The following is a 22,562-nucleotide window of genomic DNA, read 5'->3' on the forward strand; positions in this document are numbered from 1 at the left end:
AGGAAACCGGAGCACCCGGAGGAAACCCACGCGAGCACAGGAAGAATTTACAAACTCCACACAGTTAGGGCAGTAGTGGGTATCGAACCCATGACCTCAGTGCTGTGAGGCAGTAATGCTAACCATTACACAGTCTGTGCTGCCCTAGATCAAACGCTTAACAAACTTGTCTGAATGACCATTTTCATCTGTTTTCTGGCATTAAGGAGCAAATTGCTGATCATTTACTCCCATACGTTACCAGATTTTCATTCCAAACAATCAACTAGTTGGCTGGTTGGACAGATAATCTTTAGATGTGTGGTCAGCTTTAGACAGCCTGCCTCTGACCATAAAAAACCCATTATAGGTTGGTTGTGAGGGTGTTTCTAGTTTAAATGCAGTGGATGTCCGATATATTTTTGTACTGACCTGGAATCTACTGTATTTGTACACATTTGGCCTGATACAGAGTTGTAAGTAATGGGGCCCATACATCAGCAATCACAAAAAAATTATTCACCAATTCTGCGTCGTCGTCATCCGCCCTCCCTGGTTTACCGATTCTCCAATCCACCATTATGCGCCCATACATTGGTGAAAATGATCTGTGAATCGCTGGTATATATATCGGCAAAGAATGGATCTGCCAAACATGAAAGGCTCATCATTTTACCAGTAACGGTTTGCAAAACGGCTGTCGGTACTGTACCATACACTAGCAATCTACAGCCCCGATTAGTAGGCAAATCCAACACGTTGGGCAACCTGATTTACCGATTCTGATCACTTCTTCGTCAGAATCGGTAATCGGTGTACACCATACATTGACATTTTTTCACACAATAACCTGCAAAACGTAGAATTGCCTCAATTGATTGCTGATGTATGGGCCCCATAAATGGGCTACATTGCATGCACAGAAAGAAATGTGGTTCTTCACCTGTATTGAGTTAACTACATATATATGTCTGCACTGGCACTATCCATCCGCTTGTGTACTAGCAGTCATCACTATCATCTGCAATCAAATCGATCTCTGTGTCCACATACCTGTGAATAGTCTTCAATTCTTCTTACATACCCATAGAACACTCATCCTACCAATAATGTCCAATAGCCGCCCTGTTACACCCACACATCAGAAAGTGGAGATGTGGCTGAGATTTCTATGACTTTAAATTTACCATAGATGCTGGAAATTGGACATGCTTGGCTACGGAGCACAGTGAGAAAAATCACAAGATCAAACCCCAAAGTGGACTTACGTGCAACTCTCAATGAGGCGCCTTTTCTCTACACTAAAACAGACTTTATTATTTTTTCACTATAATTCATCCTCTCAATTTTTCTTATTAGTAAGACTAAGAGGGGTATTCAATATGGAGCGAAAACTCAGTTTCTGCGATGTTTTCGCTCAGATGACGTCATTTTCGCCGCTTTTACTTTTACACTGTATTCAATTTGAAAACTTTTCGCCGGTGCGGAAAGTATATTGCATTCGACCCTGTGAAAAAGTATCACCAAGGAATGGGTGGCGAAAAAAAGTGCAGAATTGGGGTTTTGGGGTGCAACATTTCGGAAACCACCCTACAACCTTCAGACAGTCCCCCAAAGGTAAACTGTCAAAATTTTTTGAAAAATACCTCAGAGGAACCCAAAAAAAGCACTTTCATTTTGGGGGTGAAAAAAAAAATTTTGGGGTACAAAGTTAACAACTAGCAAACTACAATCTAGGGGGGTCCCCAAGTATGCCCCAGGTGTTTTTTTCATTGCAGGTGTTTGCGGCAGGTGGATTTTTCACGTTTTTTAAAACTTCACTTTAGCAACTTTTAAATATGCTCACCCCCATTTTCAAGTACCCCAAATTTGCTGGGATAAGTTATTTTCTGCAAAAAAAACTTCTAAATACTATTCTTCACCACCTTCCCAAATCCCCAAAATAGCAGATATCGAGCCCGTTTAAAGACCCCAAAAACCTTCAGCATGGCTAATCGGGGGTATCCAGAGTGATCCCCTATGTCAGAGTATCTTTTTGGGGGTGTTAGGGTATTTCCCCAAAAATCAGCGAAGTTTTTGCTGATTTCACTTTCGCCGGGTGCCGTTGACGACGATTTCATATTGAATACGGGTATAAGCGGGGGCGCGCGCAATACTTTTCACCGGCAAAAGCTCCGATGTGCGGTGAAAACTTTGACACGTATAGACGGCGAAGTTTACTTTTCATATTCAATACCCCTCTAATTATTTTACCCTTCTCACATTTTACCCTTCTCACAATTTCCTGTGTCTTCTGTACAGGTCAATAAAAATGAAGGCCATATTTAATATGTGGTCTAACCACTGAGTAATAACACTATACTGTATTTATGCCTCCAGCATTGATTCCCTAAAGGCCCCTACACACTACACAATTTTGTTAACGATATAGCCGATTCCGACGCATCGGTACGACAAATCGTTAAAGTCGTGCAGTGTGTATGCACTATATCTTGCATTGCGCGCTCCCAAGCGGTCATCAGTCGCATCATCTGATCTTTTGTACATGCAGTCCAATCAGACGATGTGGCTGATGACACCATGCAGCACTATGCAGCGGGGGTCGGCATAACGGCCGGTATGTCACCGGATTGTCCAGTGCGTATGGACCACCCGATATGTCGGCCTGTTGGCGGGGGGGGGGGGGGGGGGTCCGTCTGTCTCATCGCTGGGTACACACGTCGTTTAGTGTGTACCCAGCTTTAGTGTGTTTTCCCATGATTGTATTAGTTTTTACAGCAGCTTACTAATGTCCGCTATAGTTCCTAAAATCTCTGATTTTCAAAAGTATATTTGCCCAATTAATCTGTACACAAATTGGTATACTTTATAATACCATTCTCACTCAATTTATGTATCAGTTTATTTTTAATTTCCAAACATTGTGACTCAGAATACATTCAAATACCGGAAACATGACTCAGTGGCCTGAGGGCCTGATTCAGACCCGCTCGCGAGCGCTGAGCGCTCACAAGCGGGTCGATGTTGCCCAAGTGCACATGCTCACGACGGAGGCGGCTCCGTCGTGCGCATGCGCGAGACCCAAATAACGACGACCAAGCCGTCAAGGGTCTCGCACCAAAGGGGCGTGCTGTCGATGGCGATTGACAGCACACCCCCTTTGGTGGGCGTGCCGGGGGCGTGGCTGCCCAGACGGAGGTGTTCCTATGGGAACGCCTATGGTCTGGGGTCGGCCCCACTGACATCACTAGTGATGTCAGTGGGAGTGCTTTTCTCTCTGATAGAGCCAAAAGCACTCCATTGCTTGCGGCAGCGAGACCCTACCGCAAGGGTCTTGTCGCAAGCCCGATGGTCTTGACCATCGCTACGATCATTTTGGCCGCTCGCTATAGCTGTGGGTGGTTACCCACACCTATGCAAGCGGCCAGGAGGCCGCTCCAAAAAGTAGGAGGGACGGCCCTGATTCAGAGCGAGCGCTCTGTCAGAGCGTCCGGCTCTGAATCAGGGCCTGAGTTTATTATACTCTTTTCTACTAGTATGTGGTTTTTATCTAGTTTTTAAAGAACTCTTAGATGTAACACAATATATCAGTAACTGTACAGGTATGCAGTATTTCTTTGGAGAAATAGCAAGGATGGACACAGTGTTATTATTCCGACTTTTATAATTTTTTTAAAATCTGAGTAAAATTAAAATTGTATATTATCCCTGCTGTACCAAAAGATTTAACACTCTAGAAAAATAGGCTATTTAAGGGAAAAAATATTCTTGTTTAAATTGACACAGGGAAAACCTGTAATTACTGCTCTGGATGGTAAGGAACCCTTTTAGGGTGAATATATTTTAAAGCTACATATTTCTTACCCTGTCCCCAGGTGCTCCTGGATCTCCTGTTGGTCCTAGTAAACCTTTGACACCTTTATCACCCTAAAAACAATAACAAATAAATTGAATTATGTACCTCTATTTGTTTGAATCAACTGGTTTGATTAACGATACTGTTATGTTTTCAAATGCTATGCAGTATAGAAACTAGATCACTAGTGGATGTCCAAGTTTAGGACTAACTTGGACATCCACCTAATGCAGGTGACCCTGCAGTACTTCACCATGTATTTATAGGGTACATTTCCTGCATATATAGTGGGTCCATTATGTGATGTGGAACAGGCTGCATGATAATCTGCATGTGTGATGTCCCAGTAATTTGATAGCATGCATGCTCATGAACTTTGGTTTCCATCTTATGCATGAGGATTGGTCCAGACGACAACACAAAACCTTTAAAAGCTAAAATGTTTCCTTTCTAGAAGCTTTGTGTTTGGAAATAACTGTAAAACATAAAGAGACAGTTATCCAGGTCTCCCTTTCTATATAATGGTTTGCATTCAACACAAAAGATAGATTGATTCTCCCTCAAAATTCTGAAGTATAATTCATAAACAGGTGAAAATGGAGCTTCCTTTAGGGATAGTCTTCTGTAAATTTGCTGTGACATGCATAATGACGACACATACCTCAGGTCCTGTGGGGCCTGATTCACCCTTAAAACCATTAATGCCGAATTCTCCAGCTCCTCCCTATAAATATATACCAATAAGTCAGGGTTAGCTACTTGTATATCATTGCGATCCTTTACCTCAACAAAGATAAGCACATTTTCTTACAGTGTGACCATTTTCTCCATTCATGCCTTCATGTCCTGGTGGGCCCAGAGGTCCTTCCTTACCCTGCAACACCAAGTATAGGTTAACCAATGAGGAGACATTGTTATAACACAGTAACTGTTTCTAAGAATACCAATCAGGACCCAGTGACAAACATATTGGTAACTATATATAACATATTGATAATATTATAGATTATTTGAATGTAAGGGGACACTAAGTCACTTTATGCAGCACTGCTCTCTAGATTATACCATTTACACTTTGCTTTTTAATAAGAGACCACAGGTCATTTAAAATGTATTTTCCCTACCATTTCACATGCACAAAAATAAAATACAGATTTCAATCTCTACCATGTAAGAGTCCAGAAAGTTCTCCCGCTGAAAATCAGAAGTTTATCTAACGTTAATTTACCTAATAGTGCAGCAATTTGTGGGGAATAGCCATAAATCTATTCTAATAAAGCCAGAGTACTTCTCCCACATCTCTCCCAAATGTCCAATATACACAAATCTCTCCGCAAACATTTGGCAAGAGTTATACATTTCAATTTGACACCACAAAGTAATCTTTTCTGATTCATATATTTGATTGCTGTGAAACCACTTACACACTATACTGTACTAATACTTATATTTGTGGATTTCAGTAAGCAGAATAAACAGACTAGTGAAGATAAATTTTGCATTGCACAATGTTCGTTGCGAGATATTTTCTAGACAATTCTGTACAACTTATGATTTCTCTACTGGGACATGTATGAGTATGTGTCTTATATGGGAAAAAGCTGGCTCTGCATTCTGAATTCCTAGTGCTATACTTCTGAGCAGTCGCCCCTGCTACATGAACTTTTCACTCCAATCTGATCTACCTCAAATATTTCTACTTGAAACTAATTTCTTATCATACCCTATGCTTCAAAGGTACTCACTAAAGACAGAACCTTACAGTACTTTATGTTTTTAAACATTTAGATTATTTTTTATCCTGTATATCGTTTTTTGACAAATTTTCAACATGTACTTATATATTCTTGGTGCATATCAATCATGTTGCTATTGTACCATCTATCTACTTAACTACAGATATGTTGACAAGCGGTACTGGTCAAACTAAAAATGACATGACTGTGACAGCACACTGGGAGGGTGTATAACCTTCAGCAGCAGTATCTAACACACAACGCCAGCTCATTTACAGGTAGCTACTTTCGGTAACACTGGCTTCACTTAGTAGCATTCAGGTGTCAATCTGTTGGAAAACCTCAGGTATGCGATAACAAAATGGCTTGCTTCACTAAGACTCTCAGAATATGTTATTTCTAATAATGGAACTAACATTGTTCGAGCATTACAACAGGGTTCATTTTAATCCATACCATGTTTTGCACACACAATAAACTTGGTGCTTTAGAATTTCATAAAAAATGACAGGTCCATGAAAGAACATTTTCAACATTGCAGCAGCTGCAAGAAAATTTCAATGTGCCATGCCACCAACTGAATCAAGAGGTAGTAATCAGGTGGAATTCCACCCTTTTATATGCTTTAGCAACTGTAGATAAAGCACAGGCCATCAAGACGTACATATCAAGACATGAGATACAGCAGGGATACCGGCTACATTACTGCAGCACACTGGATAATACTCTTAGTTTTAGGCAAGCTACTGAAACTATTTGAAATTGTAACCAATGAAGGTCATACCCTTAATTAAACTACTGGAAAAGCAGCTGGAGAAACTGAAAGAGGAGGTGAAATTAAGTGATTAAGTATGTTGGACTTGTAGATCAAGTTCATTATTCATTTTACCAGGACCAAAGGGTTTGCAACATCTTGCAATTGGATCACTATATTTTGGCAACCATGCTTTATCATAGACTTAAGTATTATGTAATCTCTTTCTTTCCAACTGACAAATTTTAAGAGATGCAAAAAAGCTCCTTGCGAGCAAGTTGTCAGCTCAAGTGGCACATGACACAACGATCTCTCCTGCCTCAGTTTCTCCTGCAAATGCTACTGGCAGAAATTGTTTTTATCTTTTCCAAGAGACCGACTGATGATGATGAGTCAACTCAATATGATATCTGGTCAGGCTTAGAAGAATTGCCCACAATTATAGGCACCTCTACCATGACTCAATATGATACAGCAAGCATCAATAGAATGGTGGAGGATTACTTTAAAGATAATGTACAAATTAACATGTCACACAGTCCCTTTGAATACTGAGAGGAAAAGGCAATTTTGAGCCCCTTGTATAAGCTATTATGTTTAATATATCCATATATTGTACAATTACAGCTTCTAGGACTTTAGTTTTATTTGTTCAGTGATATTTTAGCACAGACACCTATTCTCCTTTTTTCAGTACCCCCAGGATGCAATGACCCCAGTTGTGGTCCCTCTTATGCAGCCCCCAATTAATTCCCCTTATACAGTACCCCCAGTATGCAATGCCCCCAGTAGTGGTCCCCCTTATGCAGCCCCACATTAGTTCCCCTTATTCAGTACCCCAGTAGTTATCTCCCTTATGCAGAGCCCCCCCTATGAAGTGCCCCCCCTTATGCAGTGCCCCCAGCAGTGATACCCCCTATCTAGTGTCCCTTATACAGTGCCCCCTGTAGTTTTTCTCCCTATTTAGTGCCCCCAGCAGTAGTCCCCTAGTAGTAAGCCCCTTATATAGTGCCCCCAGTAGTAGTCCCCCCCTCCCGATGCAGTGCCCCCAATAGTAGTCCTCCCCCAGTTGTAGTCCCCAGTAGTACCCCACCCCCAGTAGTGGTCCCCCAGTAATGGTGCCCCCCAGTAATGGTGCCCTCAGTAGTGGTCCCCCCTTGTAATGGTGCCCCCAATAGTGGTCCCCCCCTGTAATGGTGCCCCCCCCGATGTGCAGACACACATCACAAGTAAAAAAAAAGAAAGAAAAATACACTTACCTGAAACCACGCTCCAGCGTCAGTCCACCCAGGCTGGCGCACTCTGCATTATGGGAGAGACGTCATGACATCATGACGTCTCTCCCATTACCCACTGCAGGAGCCAGAAGGGAGCCGGCTCTTGCAGTGGGAGCTCAGCAGTCAATGAGAGTCTGTCTGACTCTCATTGGCTGCTGGTTAACACACACATCGCTGCCGCACTGGCGGCGATGTGTGTGTTACTGCACAGGCTGAGACCGCCCGCCTCCCACCCTCCTTCTGGCGCTATTGGGTAAGCGCTCAAGGGGAGGGAAGGTCTCGGCTGTGCAGCAAAGGACCGGTGGTGGGTGCAGGGAAGCCTAGCGCCGGCACTTTGTAAATGTGTAGCGCTGACCGCACACACTGCGGTCGGCGCTGCACTGCCTAACTAGGGTGGGTCAGTACCGTGGGCGGTGGCGCCCCCCCCGCGCCGCCAGTCCTACGGCGCCCAGGGCACCGGTCCTGCTCGACCCCCCTTAGTTACGCCACTGGTCATAAGGCATGCTGTGTGATGTTACTATACCCCTTTTACATCGCAAAAATAACCCAAGATATTGCCGGATTGACCCAAGTCGAGGTGCAGTGTGTACACGCCACCGAAAAAGTTCCCGGGTCGAGCAACCTGGCATTTCAATTGCAGGGTTGAACACGGGAACAAGCCGGGTTGAAGTGCAGTGTGAACAGGCTCTACCTGGATTATCCAACCCGGGACTCAGCAAACACAACTGATTGGATGTTCCTGGGTCTCACTTGATGATGTCAGCAGCCAGACACACATGCAGCACACTGCAGACAACAGCAGAGGCAGCATTCTGCATTCTGAAAGGGGTTAATACCACTACTGTCATTACAGTGATGACTAATTGGAGTGAAGAAGTGAACTATACACTATGCTGTCAGAAGCTGCATCATGCTCTCACTGACTGAATCAAACAGCAGTAAAGCACAAACACTCATGAACTCAGGGCTGCACAGTGGTAATCCATCAGCTATGATTCCTGCAATGCTGGGAGCAGACCCCACCCCTCCCTTTTGTTCCCTTTTGTGATTTTATCTTTGTGAGCCTGAAAAAGTAAATTTCTAATGACATTCATAGGGTTTTACAGGGCTGACCCGGGTTCAGTGTGAACCGGGACAACCCAGAAAAAACCCAGGTCGAAGGTACAGTGTGAAAGGCGTATAATACAGTGGTGAAGAGGTTCTAGGTGCTGGTGTGAGCACTTCTAGGGTTCAAGCAAGCCTAAACTATGACTGTGGGTTTCCCTATGGAACTCACAAGGCTGGGAATAGACAAATCAAGATGACGTCATAGAAAACATGGCGCTGCCCAGTAAACCATAACAGAATGATGATAGTAAAAACACAAAATATTTAATCACAAAATAGAATTAGAATAGAAAACTGTAGGTATCATACAATGTACAAATGAGCAGAAAACATTAAATCAAGGAGAGAATGACTAAAGTCTCACACACACCCCTGTGGAGGGGCAATACACAATTATAAGAATGATATCACAAATAACATATAAAACACTGAGAATAAAAATTGATCTGATAGTTTGTCAGAAGATATTTAAATGAATAAAAAGTGTAAACACAATGAAGTGAAAACACAAGGGCCCATGAAGTGTGGGTTCAGTTCACCAGAACTGTAAAATCAATGTATAGCATTCAATATATAATATGCAAAATGAGGAAGAAGTTCCTACCATCAACTGGGTAGAGGAGCCACAGGTGTTAGAAACAAAAACATGCACCACCGTTTTTTTCCCCAACACGTGGCTCTTGACGCTTAACCAGTTGAGGTAATATCCTCCTTCAGATGTTCAAAATCCGGGTGGCACGGGGGAACGTCAACGCGTTTCGAGACGCTTACTGGTCTCTTCCTCAAGGCTTGCCAGTATATCCCATACATTTATGTATAAAACACCTGGATATCTATTGAGTTATTGTTGAAAATACTTGGATCCAACAATATCACTCATGAATTTTTAACTAAAATACCTGAATTCAACAAGATCTCCCCTGAATTCTTGCAGAAAATAAGAGGATTCAACATGCTGCCCTCTAAATCTTTGTTGAAAATACCTGGATCCAACTGGATGCCCCCTGATTTATTGTTGAAAATACCTGGACATAACTGGATCCCCGTGCATTAGTGTTGAAAATAACTAGATCCATCTAAACACCTGCTAAATAATTTTTTGAAAATAGATGGATCCCCATTTAATTCCAAAGATTATATAATGATTCAACAGTACAGTATAAAAGAATAGGATAGGCTATATATCATTGCACCAATACTCAAGGTGGGTAAGTAGTAAACAAAAAACTTAATTGTGCGCAGTGCCTAGTGGCCTTGGGCAAGTGGTGGGGGAAGGCACAGCTGGCAGCAATCTTTGTAAGCAGTAAAGCATGATCTTGGGGCGAGTGATGGGCGAAGGCGAGGCCATCGCCAATATGTGTAATGCTGCTTGTCGTGTGGGCATCTCCCGCAATCGAACCTTAAACGATGCATGTATACACACCTCAAATAAATGAAAATGTTGCTAGAAGTGACTTCAACGCTGGTAAAGCCGCGATCAACATCTAGTTGTAAATATAGCTGTGAAAATAATAATTGAATCAGGGGTTCTTTAATCCTTGCAATTTTATGAAGCTATTATGTGAATGCAATAAAAAGAAAAAAATCTCTCCCTTTTCTAATTCATGAACCCTCCTATATGATTACATTATGCTATTAGTTCTCAAATCTTTATTATACTACTAGGGGGTAAATTTACTAAGATTCGAGTTTGGTCGAGATTGCAATCTCGGGTGAGTTTAAGCATTTCTTTCCACTCGCAAATTTACTAAAGGCAAACTCGGGTGAGATTTCTCTCTTTTCACTGATAAACTCGGGTAAGATTGCAAACTCAAATAAACTCCCCATCGGCCAAACTCTGAAGTACTTTTCATGAAAAAGATACAACTCGGGAATTGGCTAATAAACTAGATTACAATCTCGGGTGTAATTGTAGCAAACTCGCAGCTAATTAGAAGTTTCAAATAGACCACCTCCTGATCTGCGAGTTTGGCAGAAACATACACAGATCAGTGTGATTTGCACTCCGGGACTTAGATGCGGTGGGTAATGCCATCTTCCTGATGGCGTTACCCATAGAAGCTTATGGGCCTCTTTTCTCAGAGTGCTGATAGAGGGATCCAATCGGATCCTGCACCCCCCTGCATACGCGTCCTTCTGCGCCTGCGCAAAAGGACGCCGGAGGGGCTTCTGGGTCATAGACCAGGAAGTCCCTCCATTGCAAAGGGCCGCTCTTACCGACAGAGCGGTCCTTTGCTGGGATCTTCATGCATACCGGTGTTACCAACGCTGGCATGCATGCGATGACTGGAGGAATGCATCACATCGCAAGTGCGATGCGTCATGCATCCCGCCTATTGTGTATAAACTAGAATTATCTTTGTGCATGCCTACTACACTAAGAATACAAACCACAACATTAAAAACATGTCAAAGCCGTTTTTTTGCCAGCCGCTTAAAACCGGTGTGTGTGAAATAGCCCTTACTATTGGTTTTTTTTTTGTTACTATTGATTCAAGTGGTGCAATGTTCACATATTTTGGCTTTATATCAATGATATAAATTTGCAGGTGTGGCGTCATCTACTATATAAAAGCGAAAATTTGTCCTTCTGTCTTTCTATACAAATTCACAGTTTACAAGCCACAATTGTAAAATTTTACGTACGAGCGTATTAAAAAACAACGGAGGCAACTAAAAATTTTTTTAATTTAAATGAATTACTGTTAATTTTTAATTAATCAAAAACCACAATTTTTGCATAGCATTTGCCCTCTACAGGTCAGGTATGGAATTAGAAAAGGATTTAGCTTATCTACTATTATTTCTTTTCTATCTTCTCTACTATATAAAAATGAAAATTTGTCCTTCTGTACTTCTGTCTTTCTATACAAATCCACAGTTTACAAGCGAAGATCGTGACATTTTACATATGAGCGTATTAAAACACAGTGGAGACAACTAAAAAATGTTTAAATGGAGATTAATTACTGTTAATTTTCAATTAATTAAAAAACACAATTTTTGCTGTACACTCATTGTGGGGCCTTACAGCATATGGGTAGGGCCTCGGAGCTAGCGTTTTTTGTTGTCATGTTTTGTCATGATCTTAATGTTTATTATCGAAGAGAGCTTTAGCAGGCTTTGCCAGCATTCTCAGCTCTCTGACTATACCAATTACGCAACAACATTCACTTCTTTCTTCCAACTGTGTCAAAATGATGACTTTGCAAGGACCCTGCTGTACTGTGAGCTGCCAAAATATTACACATGGAATGCTTCTCCAAAAGTTTTTCTGCGCAGAAAACAGGGAGTCGCTGTAGATGGTCATCCTGGTATCAGAGCAACAGAAGCTCTTGGCCGTGTTTAGTTTACACTTTACATCCTACAAATTTTGAATGCTTCTATCTCCGAAGTTTGATTTACAGCGTTACAGGTCCTACTTCCTTCGAAGACCTTAGGACAGTTGATGGGGAAGTTGGTCACACTTTTTGTGATGCCTGCCTAAGGAGAGCTTGGTTGGAGGATGATGTGCAAACAAACATTCTTAAAATCCCGGTCAACGCAGGGTACTCCAGCTAGTATATTATATATCCTCCCTAACAAACAGAGTCTACAGTCCCTATGTCTGGCAGACTGTATAGTCCATTCACCAAAAGATTATACAGTACCTGTTAATTTTACCCAAAATATTTCCTACTCTTTATGTACGTTCACAACAGCAACAAATAAGCACCTGGAAGTCCCAGTAACACATCAGCCTTGGGAAACACAAAGTGCCTCCAGGCTATCTATCAACAATATAAATGTGCGATTACCTGATGGACTTGATTTGTCCTGAATTGCAAAAAAACAATCAACAATAAACTGGAAAACAAACCACCTCAAGTCTTCCTGAAAAAAAGAGAGAGGTGCCGGTGACCCAACCTGAAGTGGTCCTGGGCACAGAAGAATAAGAGTACAAAATAAATAATATGACATTGTGTTTGTCAGTAACTGGGGAGGAGTAGGGTATGCTATATGACAATATTTCATCCATTTCTCACAAAAAAAGAAAAAAAATAGATTTTGAAATACAACTGAAGATTATTACACAGCATTATTACCTTGTCTCCTCGGGACCCGCGATTGCCAGGAGGTCCTCTTAAGCCCTGCTCGCCTTTATCGCCCTAGCAAAAAAAATGGAGAGAAATTGGAAAGCAGTTTACATTTGTGGAAAGATGTAAACTACAGTATATGATCAAGCTGGCTGCCCCAACTATGTTTATATACATTTAGAAAACCTTCTACAGAGGACAAGTAGAGGTGTTACCCATAGCAAGCAAGCAGCTTCTACCTATCATTTATCTATAACATTCTATAACATTATACCTAGAAGCTGATTGGTGCTATGGGCAACATCTCCACTGGTCCTCTTTAGAAGGTTTGATACATTTCCCCAAGGTATGAATGCTTGTGAATAGCAGTACTCCTCTATGAGTGGTGGCTGCTGCAGTGTTCTTAGTATTAACCTGCTATAAATGCTGTCCAGTGGCTGATGCTGGGTAGCATACTCACAGGTGTAGCGTGTAGCCATGGCGGCCAGAGCATGTGTGGGCTACCGCGCCCCCTCCTCCCAAAGTGTGCCAGGTAGGGGGCGTGTTCAGCATGTAGGGCAAATTAAAGGCAAAATAAAAATGAACATTAGGGCAGTTTCAAACTGGAGCATGGAGGGCTATGCATATATATTCCAACCCACTAAAGTAATTTCACTAATAAAATATATACAACACTAATAAAATATTAATATACACAATGTTATATTATATGTACTGTGATCTAATGCCCCAATTCACCTTAAGCCACATACTGTATAGTGCCCAAAATTCCCATGCTACACAATAGTGCCCCCAATTCATATGACACTACACAGTAGTGTCTTTTATTTACATTACGCCACAGTAGTTCCCATTATTTATGTTATACCACACAATAGTGTCCCTTATTTACATGGACAGTAATGCACACAATGCACATTATGCCACCCAGTATTGTCCCTTATTCACATCCACACAGTAGTGGCCCTGATTCACGTTATGCCACAGTAGTGTCGCTTATACACATTATTCCACAGTAGCGTCCATTATTTACATTGGGGGAAATGTACTTACCGCTGAAGTGGCATCAGCTGGTTGGTACAAGATAGCAGCGCTGATAGCATGGGCAATGTATGAGAGGTCAGTTCGCCTGACCGTTCCACCCGCTGCAGCTATCGCTATCAACAGCTGCAGCCTGGCGATGATCCTGCGCATGCTCAGTGGAGCTGGCCGGGAGACACAGCACATCAGCACTAGACTGATGCACTGAGAGTTCTAGCGGAGTGTCATTCCACTGCACATCTTCTTTACTGCTACTTTGCTAATAGGTTATGAGAAAAGCAGCCTCAAGCTAATAGGTTCTGTTCCCCATACACTGACACTACCAACAAAATTCACCCAATACATTCATACCGCTCACCTGCTTGTTCCAGGTAGAGCTGGAAAGAATTTTGCAAAGGTGTGGGGGTAACTATATATAAAAACCACAGCACATGAGGTAGATTGGGCCTTCATTCAATATATCAATTGGTGAGGCTAGCCTCTCGTTCACCACTGCATCAGTGGCACCTGGGATAAGAGCTCCCATTATTAGGTTGAGTGCTAATTATTTTACTATGTCGCTCCATGAGGCACTAGAGAGGCAGCTCATTTATTTATGTGGGAGTAAGTGGTCTCAACACTTTAACAGAAAGGAATGAAAATTGTTATCTAAAAGGTCACGGATCACATCAGCATAGGAAATCGGGGGTTTAGCTGCATAACTGCTTTGTAATTAAATGTCATGTCAGCCCTTAGTGCACCTTATACTCTGATTATCATAACAACCACTCTGTTGTTCCCAGTATATTTGTTACATTTATACTATTTTCACATTTGCATGCCGGGTCGCACCCAGGATTTTGTTCACGCCCATCCCGGGTGCGACCTGGCTGAGACCCCTTTCAGACAGGCGCGTGATACAGTACTAACGCCAGGTCGATGATGTCATCGCCATCCCGTTATGAGCCTGCGCTTGGAGTTGATCTCATCTCCAAGCGCCGGCTCTTCCTATCCAGTGAACGGGACATGGGTCGCACTGTCCCGGGTTACCCGTTCACACTGCATCACGAGCCAGGTTGAACACCCGACTTATTTTAATCTGGCCCTTTCACACTGCACAGTAACCAAGGTTATTGCTTGTAGTGTGAAAGGGGTTTTAGTTTTCTGCAGTGCAGAAAAAAATGGCCACCCCAAAGAGGCAAACTGAGACTTTCAGAATCCATAATGTCACTGCACAGACAGGCCCAGATAAGAAAAGGAAATTAAATAGAAGATAAGAATATTTACTGCAGAACGATCAAAGCAGATCCATTACAGTATTTAGCGTAACCTGAATTATAACCCTTTTACACCAGAGCAAACACCTGGGTTTTTGCTGGGTCTACCCAGGTCACAGCTCAGTGTAAAAGGGTCCCTGAAAAAAAACCTGGGTCAAGTGACCTGGCAATCCAACCCAGGTAGCTACCAGGGTCGGACACAGGATGGACCTCGTTAATGGTGCATTGTAAATGGCGCAACCCGGGTTATCCGACCTGGGACATGGCTAAAATGACCTGATTGGTGGTTGTGAAGTAGTCACCTCCCACTTTTTATGACCTCACAAGTTTAGCTGGGCAGACCCAGCCTCAGTGTGAACGGGGCTGACCTGAGAATAACCCAGAATGATGATGCTTTGTAAACGGTGTCTGACCTGGGTCTGACCTGGGTAGGAACCAAGGAGCTTATTCAGAGCCACTCGCAAGCGGCCCAATGTATGCGCCGCGTCTGGCGTGCGCATGCAAGAGCGCCGCTGAGTGACTGAAGATCAGTCGCTACGGGGCTCGCAACAAGATGGGGTGGCTGTCAATGGTGAGTGACAGCTCGACCCGTTTTGTAGGAGGGTAGGGGGGATGGATGGACAAACGCAGGTGTTCCCTTAGGAACGCATGCCATTTGTTGGGCGGGCAAACTGACATCACTACTGATGTCAGCAGTGGACTTCTTGTTATTAGAGCAGGGAGTCCACTCTGCCTTGCGGTAGACTAGACCCTACCGCAGGGTCTTGTCGCAAGACCGATGGTCGCGATTATTGCGATGGTCTCCTGGCCGCTCACACAAGCTGTGGGTGGTCTCCTACAGCTTTGTGAGCGGCCGGAGAAAAAAAATTAAAATAAATAAAAAACGCCCACAGACCCAGCAAGCGGCCAGCAGCTGCGAGCGGGTCTGAATCAAGGCCCATGTGGAAAAGAAGTATTAGTTACAGTATGGGAAGGATACATCAATGTGCATATGGAAATAGGAATGGGATATATATTTATTGCAAATTGACTCGAGAGGAGAAAGTACTTAGTAAAATATTGCTGACATCACGTTTTTATCATTGCTAGGATTGTTATGTACGGAATGACTTAAAAAGAGTAACTGTGAATTATTTGTTTAAAATTCATTGATGCCATTTGTAACTGACATTTTACGGGATGTGACAAAAAGAAAGAAAAAAAAACTATCTTGGTACGTTCAGTTTTCTGGTATTTTGAAGTACTGGAAAATAAAAATCTGTAAGGAGTATACAAGTAATTGAAGTGTCCTTCTTTTCTTTGTTAATTAAGAAAATAAATTACCTAATTCATGATCTCGAAATTGCCAATTTAGTTTGGGATTAGAAAATGATTCCATCTTGCTCATGAAAGAGTCAACAAATATGTGATTGGGTTGGTGCTTCCTCCCAAAGAATTCCTGGCAGCACCTTTGTTTTATTTTTTATGATATCTTCCAATGCAACATAACAATGACTTTGCCACCTTAACAAACTTTTGTGCAGGAACAGCTTAAAGGTGCATAGTCACACAACGATTGAGTTAATGAACGATTTTAGTAAACGATTTTCTACCTTGAAAAAATGAAGTAAAATCGTTTACTAAAGTTGTTTATTTACTATGTTCATTTAAATGTAATGAACGATGTTTATGAACTACAAACTATTTTTGCATATTAACTAGGGATGTGCGCCGGACCATTTTTGCCGGATTTGGATTTGGTTCTAATTCGTCGTCCGGCTTTGGATTTGGATTTGCCAAACTGCGGTGACTGGCTTTGGATTTGGATTTGGATTTTTTTACAAAAATTGACAAAAAAAGCTAAAATCACATAAATTGGTCTTTTTTTTTCTTCCTAGAGTATTATTAACCTCAATAACATTAATTTCCAGTCAATTTAGACCATATCACAGCTTATAATATTGTTTTCAACATTATTGGCCAAAGGTTGCAGTGAGCTGACTGGTTACTAAGCGACAAAGCAGCGGCACAACGACACAGACACCACAGTATAAAGCACATCTATGACACATTGCCACACAGCAGTGGCAGAAATGAAAAGTAGTGCACCCACCTAGTGGGGTACGGCCAGCAGAGTCACAGTACTTGTTTACAAAGTGGGCTACGGCCCTAGGAGTCACAGTGCACAATCTTATTCGCATTACACCGCACATAGGGCCTGATTCACATTACACCATAAAGTAGTGTCTCTTATTTATGTTACGACACACAGTAGTGCCCCTTTTACACAATGCCCACAGTAGTGACCCTTTTACACAATGCCCACAGTAGCGGTGTCCCTTACACAATGTCCCCCAGCAGTGGTGCCCCCTATGCAGTCCCCTTAGTAGTAGGGCCCACTATGCAGTGCCCCCAGTAGAATGCCCCCCAGTAGTATGCCCCCCATTAGCAGGCCCCCCCAGTAGTATGCCCCCCATTAGCATGCCACCCAGTAGTATGCCCCCCATTAGCAGGCCCCCCCAGTAGTATGCCCCCCATTAGCATGCCACCCAGTAGTATGCCCCCCAGTAGTATGGCCCCCCCAGTAGTATGGCCCCCCCAGTAGTAGGCTGCCCCAGTAGCAGGCCCCCCCCAGTAGTAGCCCCCCCTGTAGTATGGGCCCCCCCTGTAGTAGGCTGCCCCAGTAGCAGGCCCCCCCCCAGTAGTAGTAAGCCCCCCCAGTAGTATGGCCCCCCCAGTAGCAGGCCCCTCAGTAGTATGGCCCCCCCAGTAGCAGACCCCCCCCCAGTAGCAGACCCCCCCAGTAGTGCAGACCCCCCCCAGTAGTGCCCCCGGCCCTTGCACAAATAAAAAAATAAAAACGTACCTGTATCCCCGCTCCCGCGCCGTCCGCTCTGTCACACGCTGAGGAGGGAGCCGGAAGACGGAGCTCATGTGTGAGCTCCAGCCGGCTCCCTCCGTGCAGCAGTCAATGAGAGTCTGTGTGACTCTCATTGGCTGCTGTAACAAACACACAGCTGCCGCTGGCGGCTGTGTGTCTGTGTAGGGCAGAGCGCTATCACTGCGCTCTGCCCTACACGCGAGGAGACCTGATGTCGGATTCTCTAGTGAGAATCCGACATCAGGCGGCCGCCGTTCGGCCCCGAACGGGGATCCGAGTCAGGCGGTGAACACCCGAACAGGGTTCGGGTGGACTCGGATCCCCAATGTTCGGAGCGGTTCGGATTCCACAGAATCCGAACCGCTCATCTCTAATATTAACTTAATGAAAATCGTTGAGTTGACAAGTCTGACTGAACTACAAACTACAAATGTGAACGCGCATGAACAATAATCGTTCATCGTTTGACTCAGAAAGTGAACGATTTTTTCAAACGATTATCGTTAAACGATCAACGATGCGCGTTCCCGTTTGTCAGATAACGATATCTGACATCTGATGGGTTTGCAGTTAGACTTGGACGATTCCATTCATTTTAATGTAGTCAAAAATCGTTCAATCGTTCAAATCGTTCAAAACTTGGGTAAAATCGTTCAAATTGTTCAAATCGTTTAATTGTTCATCTGACAAATCTGACCGTGTGTACGCTCCATTAATGGAGCATACACACGGTCAGATTTGTCAGACTTGTCAGATGAACGATTGAGCGATTTGAACGATTTTACCAAAGTTTTGAACGATTTGAACGATTGAACGATTTTTGACTGCATTAAAATGAATGGAATCGTCCAAGTCTGACTGCAAACACATCAGATGTCAGATATCGTTATCTGACAAACGGGAACGCGCATTGTAGATCGTCCATCGTTCAGGCATGTCAGATATGTCAGATTTTCCTTCAGATATGAACGACTGAACGATTTTTAAATCGTTATCGTTCATATCTGAAGGAAAAATCTGACCGTGTATGCACCGTTACACTTTAAAAAATCTGACAGATAATCTGACAGAAAATCGTTCATAAAATCGTTGGTAACAAAATCGTTGTGTGTGAATGCAGCTTCATATTCTTTTTTTACGTTATAAAAGTGAGTTATGTTTCATTTTTTTCAAAATGCCTCTGGAGACTTAAGGTAAAAAGGCGAATTTTGAAAATTGAAAAGTGTCACATTCAAATAATTTTCTTGAGATTGTAGATAATCAATATACTTTAAAGTTTCCTCTTATTATACAGTACTTTAACAACTTTTTTTTTGTCCAAGTGAATTACAAATGTGTCCTCCGTTGTTGTTGGTGCAGTCGCGTTAAACAGCCCTTCTAGTTGCGCATAGTCCCATGCAAGTTTACTCATGCCGAGCGTCTTTTTGTGTGTGATGTGTATAAAATGCATAAGCAGACTTTGCTGATTAAAATGATAAGCAACATGTGTATGTTCTGTGGGTCTGATTCAGAGCTGCTCGTAAGCGGCCGCTCGTTCGCTCCAAGCGATGTTCGCACAACTGCGCATGCGTATAATTTGTAATACGCATGCGCGAAAGACTCATTGCGGTCGGAAATTGTGTGCTCGCAAAATAGCGAATGCCTGCTATTTTGAGTGACAGGATGAAGCGTTTGTGGGTGGTAACAGGGGAAGGTGCTTGAAAACGGGGAGTGGAGATCCGAACGCAGGCGTGCCAAACGGTCAAAACGGGCGTTTCAAGGGTGTGCATAATTAACAAAGCAGCGTCATCGACCACGTCACTTGGTTGTCTTTTAGCCTGAACTGCTCGCATGATTGCGGTAGGAAAATCCTACCACAAGCACTGCGAGCAGTTCATACGCCTTTCGATGTACTCGATTCATCTAATAAATAGCGGAGATGATGTAGGATGCGAGCGGCCAAGGGGGCGTTTTTTTAAAAATAGCGAGCGCATGTTTTGTTCGCTTGTTCAGACATAGAGGCATCAACAGACTGCAAAGAGCGAGCGCTCTATTTAAATATCCAGCCCCTTTTTCTGAACGAGCGAGCGCAAATAGCGTCCGGCTCTGAATCAGGCCCAATGTGCGGCTGAGTCTGTAAAATCATCACCACGGAACGTGGTGTGGAAAACAGCCGCTGCCAATGTGACGAAGCACAGCGGCACTCATACGCCCTGTGTAACGCGACTCATAACGCACGGAGGATAGACGAGGAAGGACATACAGTAGCTGCAGCTCTGTGGGGAAGAAAATTTTTATTTGCACTTTAAAAGTTGTTACCACAGGGGACCTCTCTGGTGCAAGGAGGAGAAATTCATTTTTAAAGGACTTTGGCCCTCATTCAGAGCCGTACGCTCTGAGCAGAGCGCACGCTCTGCATGAGGGCCGGGCTCCTTTTTCATGGAGCGTCCTCCTGGACGCTCGTATAGCTGTGGGTCACCACCCACAGGCTATACGAGCGTGCATTTTGATGGCCGCGATGGTCGTGACCATCGCGACCATCGAAATTGCGAGCCGGAGCCTGCGGTTGAGGTTTTCAACCGCAAGCTCCGGAGTGATTTTGGCTCTATCAGAGCCAAAATCACTCCCACTGACATCACTAGTGATGTCAGTGGGCCGGCTTCTGACGGGAGGCGTTCCCGTGGGAACGCCCCCGTCAGGGAGGCACGCCCCCGGCACGCCCACCAAAGGGGGCGTGCTGTCAATCAACATTGACAGCACGCCCCCTTTGATCGGACACAACGAGCGAAGGAAAGTCCTTCGCTCGTCGTGTCTGGCGCATGCGCACGACGGAGCTCCCTCCGTCGTGCGCATGCTCAGTGCAGACCATCGACCCACTTGCGAGCGTACAGCCGCTCGCGAGTGGGTCTGAATCAGGCCCTTTGACAGAACTGAAAATGTCCTTTAAAAAACTATTCTTAATATGGCAGCTTCCACAAGGCATAAATGTATCCACATATAAAAATGGAGATATCCAGGAAAGACATTAACTGCATGAATGAAATCATACTGAATGTTTTACTGACAATAAATAAATCTAGTTTATAACATAGGTATGCTTTCCCATTGGCTTCACTTGTGCCAGAGCATTCCTCATTGGAAACACGGATATGATGGAAAGCATACTTCTGGTGGGTGGAACATAGTGTATGGCTGCTTTTTATCAAAGCTCCTCTAATCTGCCTATAATCTCTATACATCTCCCTTCCAATATTAACTCTATATGTGGCATCCCTATCTATATTTGCTACAGAAGATTAGAGGTTAACGCTAGACCTTTTATTTTTGGAGGAGCTTCACACAAACCCTGGAACCTTGTTTTTTGCAAACTGCCAGCTTCCCTTCTTATCCCACCTTCATCTGCTCCTGAGCTGCAACTTTCTTTCTTACTCCTCCTGTCTATCCCTCTCCTATTTCACCTGAAGACGTCTGTCTACGACTGGGCTGGATGACTGCTGTCTGGACCTAGTGGAGTGCTTGCCGGCATCCCTCAAGGTCCAGACTGACCCACCGGAACTTTACATAGTGGTGGTGCTCATACGGGACTGCTGATTACTTATCAGTCATCGCTGATCAGTTGGTGCTGGTTTTCTCCTGAATTTGCTGGGCGCCATGGGAGTCGGACCATTGACACAGCCTAGATTCTTGGCTCTTCTGAGGGATCCTTTTCCCACGGCCAAGCTGCCTGATTCAGGGGTCTATTTACTAAGCAGTGTTTAGGAGACAGAGTGAAAAGTGATAAGGTGCCAGCCAATCAGCTCCCAACTGTAATTTTTCAAACACAGCCTGTGAGATGACAGTTGGGAGCTGATTGGCTGGCACCTTATCACTTTCTTATCACTTATCACTCTGTCTTCTAACACTGCTTAGTAAATAGACCCCTCAATCTCCTATTGCTGGTGCTGGTCTTCGAGTCTCAGGTGTCTGCTGCTCTCTCCGCAGCTGTTTCCTGCTATATGATCCTCAAACCTGTCTCTGTGTAAATTGCCTGACTGCAGCTGGTCCAACTGCTTGTGTGGTGATTCCTCCTGCCAATTTAATGATTGGTCTGTACTTGTGTGGATTCCACTGGAGAAGTCCTCCTCAGTCTGCTCTGACTGACTGAAATCATCCCCCCTGACCCGGTACCCTGTTCAGATTTCTTCCTCACTTCTCAGATTGAGACTAAAACTGCCTGAACTATTTTTCTTTATCTGATTTCCTGCCATCTTTTCTACTGCTAATATATGATAACTGTTATTTCACTACTTATTAATAATGTTAAATTACTTTATGATTGATTATTTGTTCACTGAAATTTCTGTATGTTCTGCTCGTATTCATCTTATGGCAATGGATTCCTTGCGAGAATTTCACACCTCATACTTTCAGATTTGCAGGTCTATGTACTAAGCAGTGTTAGGAGACAGAGTGAAAAGTGATAAGGTGCCAGCCAATCAGCTACTAACTGTCATCTCACAGGCTGTTTGAAAAATGACAGTTAGGAGCTGATTGGCTGGCACCTTATCACTTTTCACTCTGTCTCCTAACACTGCTTAGTAAATAGACCCCTATCTCCTCTTCTGACAATTTTGGGGACATGCCAAAATGGACATTTTTGGT

General features: G+C 43.5%; 1 protein-coding gene across 1 annotated transcript in view; it reads right to left on the reverse strand.

Moving 5' to 3' along the window:
- The window catches only part of LOC148535362 (uncharacterized), a 242,115-nt gene that overhangs the window by 40,061 nt on the left and 179,492 nt on the right, over nucleotides 1–22,562 (reverse strand). The window contains exons 20-23 of the mRNA XM_088462674.1: nucleotides 12,795–12,857; nucleotides 4,647–4,709; nucleotides 4,497–4,559; nucleotides 3,844–3,906 (exon numbers count right to left, since the gene is read on the reverse strand). Coding sequence (XP_088318800.1) covers nucleotides 3,844–3,906; nucleotides 4,497–4,559; nucleotides 4,647–4,709; nucleotides 12,795–12,857 — 252 coding nt within the window. The remainder of the gene's footprint in view (nucleotides 1–3,843; nucleotides 3,907–4,496; nucleotides 4,560–4,646; nucleotides 4,710–12,794; nucleotides 12,858–22,562) is intronic.

Source organism: Taudactylus pleione, unplaced genomic scaffold (genome assembly GCF_031769625.1).
Source record: "Taudactylus pleione unplaced genomic scaffold, aTauple2 ptg000053l, whole genome shotgun sequence".
Classification (NCBI taxonomy): domain Eukaryota; kingdom Metazoa; phylum Chordata; class Amphibia; order Anura; family Myobatrachidae; genus Taudactylus; species Taudactylus pleione.